This window comes from Austrofundulus limnaeus, unplaced genomic scaffold (genome assembly GCF_001266775.1).
Source record: "Austrofundulus limnaeus strain Quisiro unplaced genomic scaffold, Austrofundulus_limnaeus-1.0 Scaffold86, whole genome shotgun sequence".
NCBI classification, from domain to species: Eukaryota; Metazoa; Chordata; class Actinopteri; order Cyprinodontiformes; family Rivulidae; genus Austrofundulus; species Austrofundulus limnaeus.
Window position 1 is genome coordinate 1 of NW_013952488.1, and position 826 is coordinate 826.

At 35.4% G+C, this 826-nt stretch overlaps 1 protein-coding gene across 1 annotated transcript in view; it reads right to left on the bottom strand.

The window, feature by feature from the left end:
* Positions 1 to 19: 19 nt before the first annotated feature.
* tmem244 (transmembrane protein 244) overlaps positions 20 to 826 on the bottom strand; it is a gene marked incomplete in the record, with an annotated part of 8,947 nt that continues 8,140 nt past the window's right edge. Inside the window, 2 exon segments of the mRNA XM_014011892.1 lie at positions 20 to 384; positions 506 to 550. Of these exon segments, the coding sequence (XP_013867346.1) occupies positions 287 to 384; positions 506 to 550 (143 nt within the window).

The window sequence follows — 826 nt, forward strand, 5'->3', positions numbered from 1 at the left end:
GTATATTGAGTGAATTAAGAATAAAAATATCTGAATAAGTACAAAAATGTGTTGTTAAATGGACAGATTTAACCTTTTATACATGTTCAAATTAACCAACTAATGCAATTAAATATCCACTTCAATAGGTTTATACATTTATACATGCATAGTTATTTATACATACAATATGTGTGTGTGTTCCTAGTGAAACAGCTTCACAGTGAAATGTAATGCAAATTGACTGGCATGTTTCAGACCTGGGATTAACCAGTAAGCCAGTTAAAAGCTTTCCTCCTTGTTTTCATTAGAAGTTCTGCAGATCTGCAGGATAAACAAAGTTGCTCCTAAAGAGTTTGTAGGCCAAGAGCTGTCCTCCAAATATCATCATGACCAGTCCTGAACCTGCAGAGAGACAAATCAAACACATGGTTTTAAATTAAAATAAAATAAAAATCTGCTTTCTGATAATAAAGAAGGAGGGGAAGTTTCTGTGTTTTCGAAAAAGAAAATGTATTAATCTTACCAAGGGCGATCCACCAGTGCTCCTCTGAAGGGAAGTCTGACATCACTGAAAAAATACATTGGTAGATTTAAAACATGTCTACTGTACCTAAATTACCCTAAATTACAATATGTATTTGTACATTTTTAGTTTAATTCACCAGCATGAATGCTAACTGATAGTGCCATCATGTTTGCTCATATTATCTTAGACCCCAGTTAGTATCTGCTTACATGATCAGGTCTGCAATCCTCTCAGTTGTTCCAACCTTTTGACCCACCTGTACGCATGTGTGTGTGTGTGTGTGTGTGTGTGTGTGTGTGTGTGTGTGTGTGTGTGTGT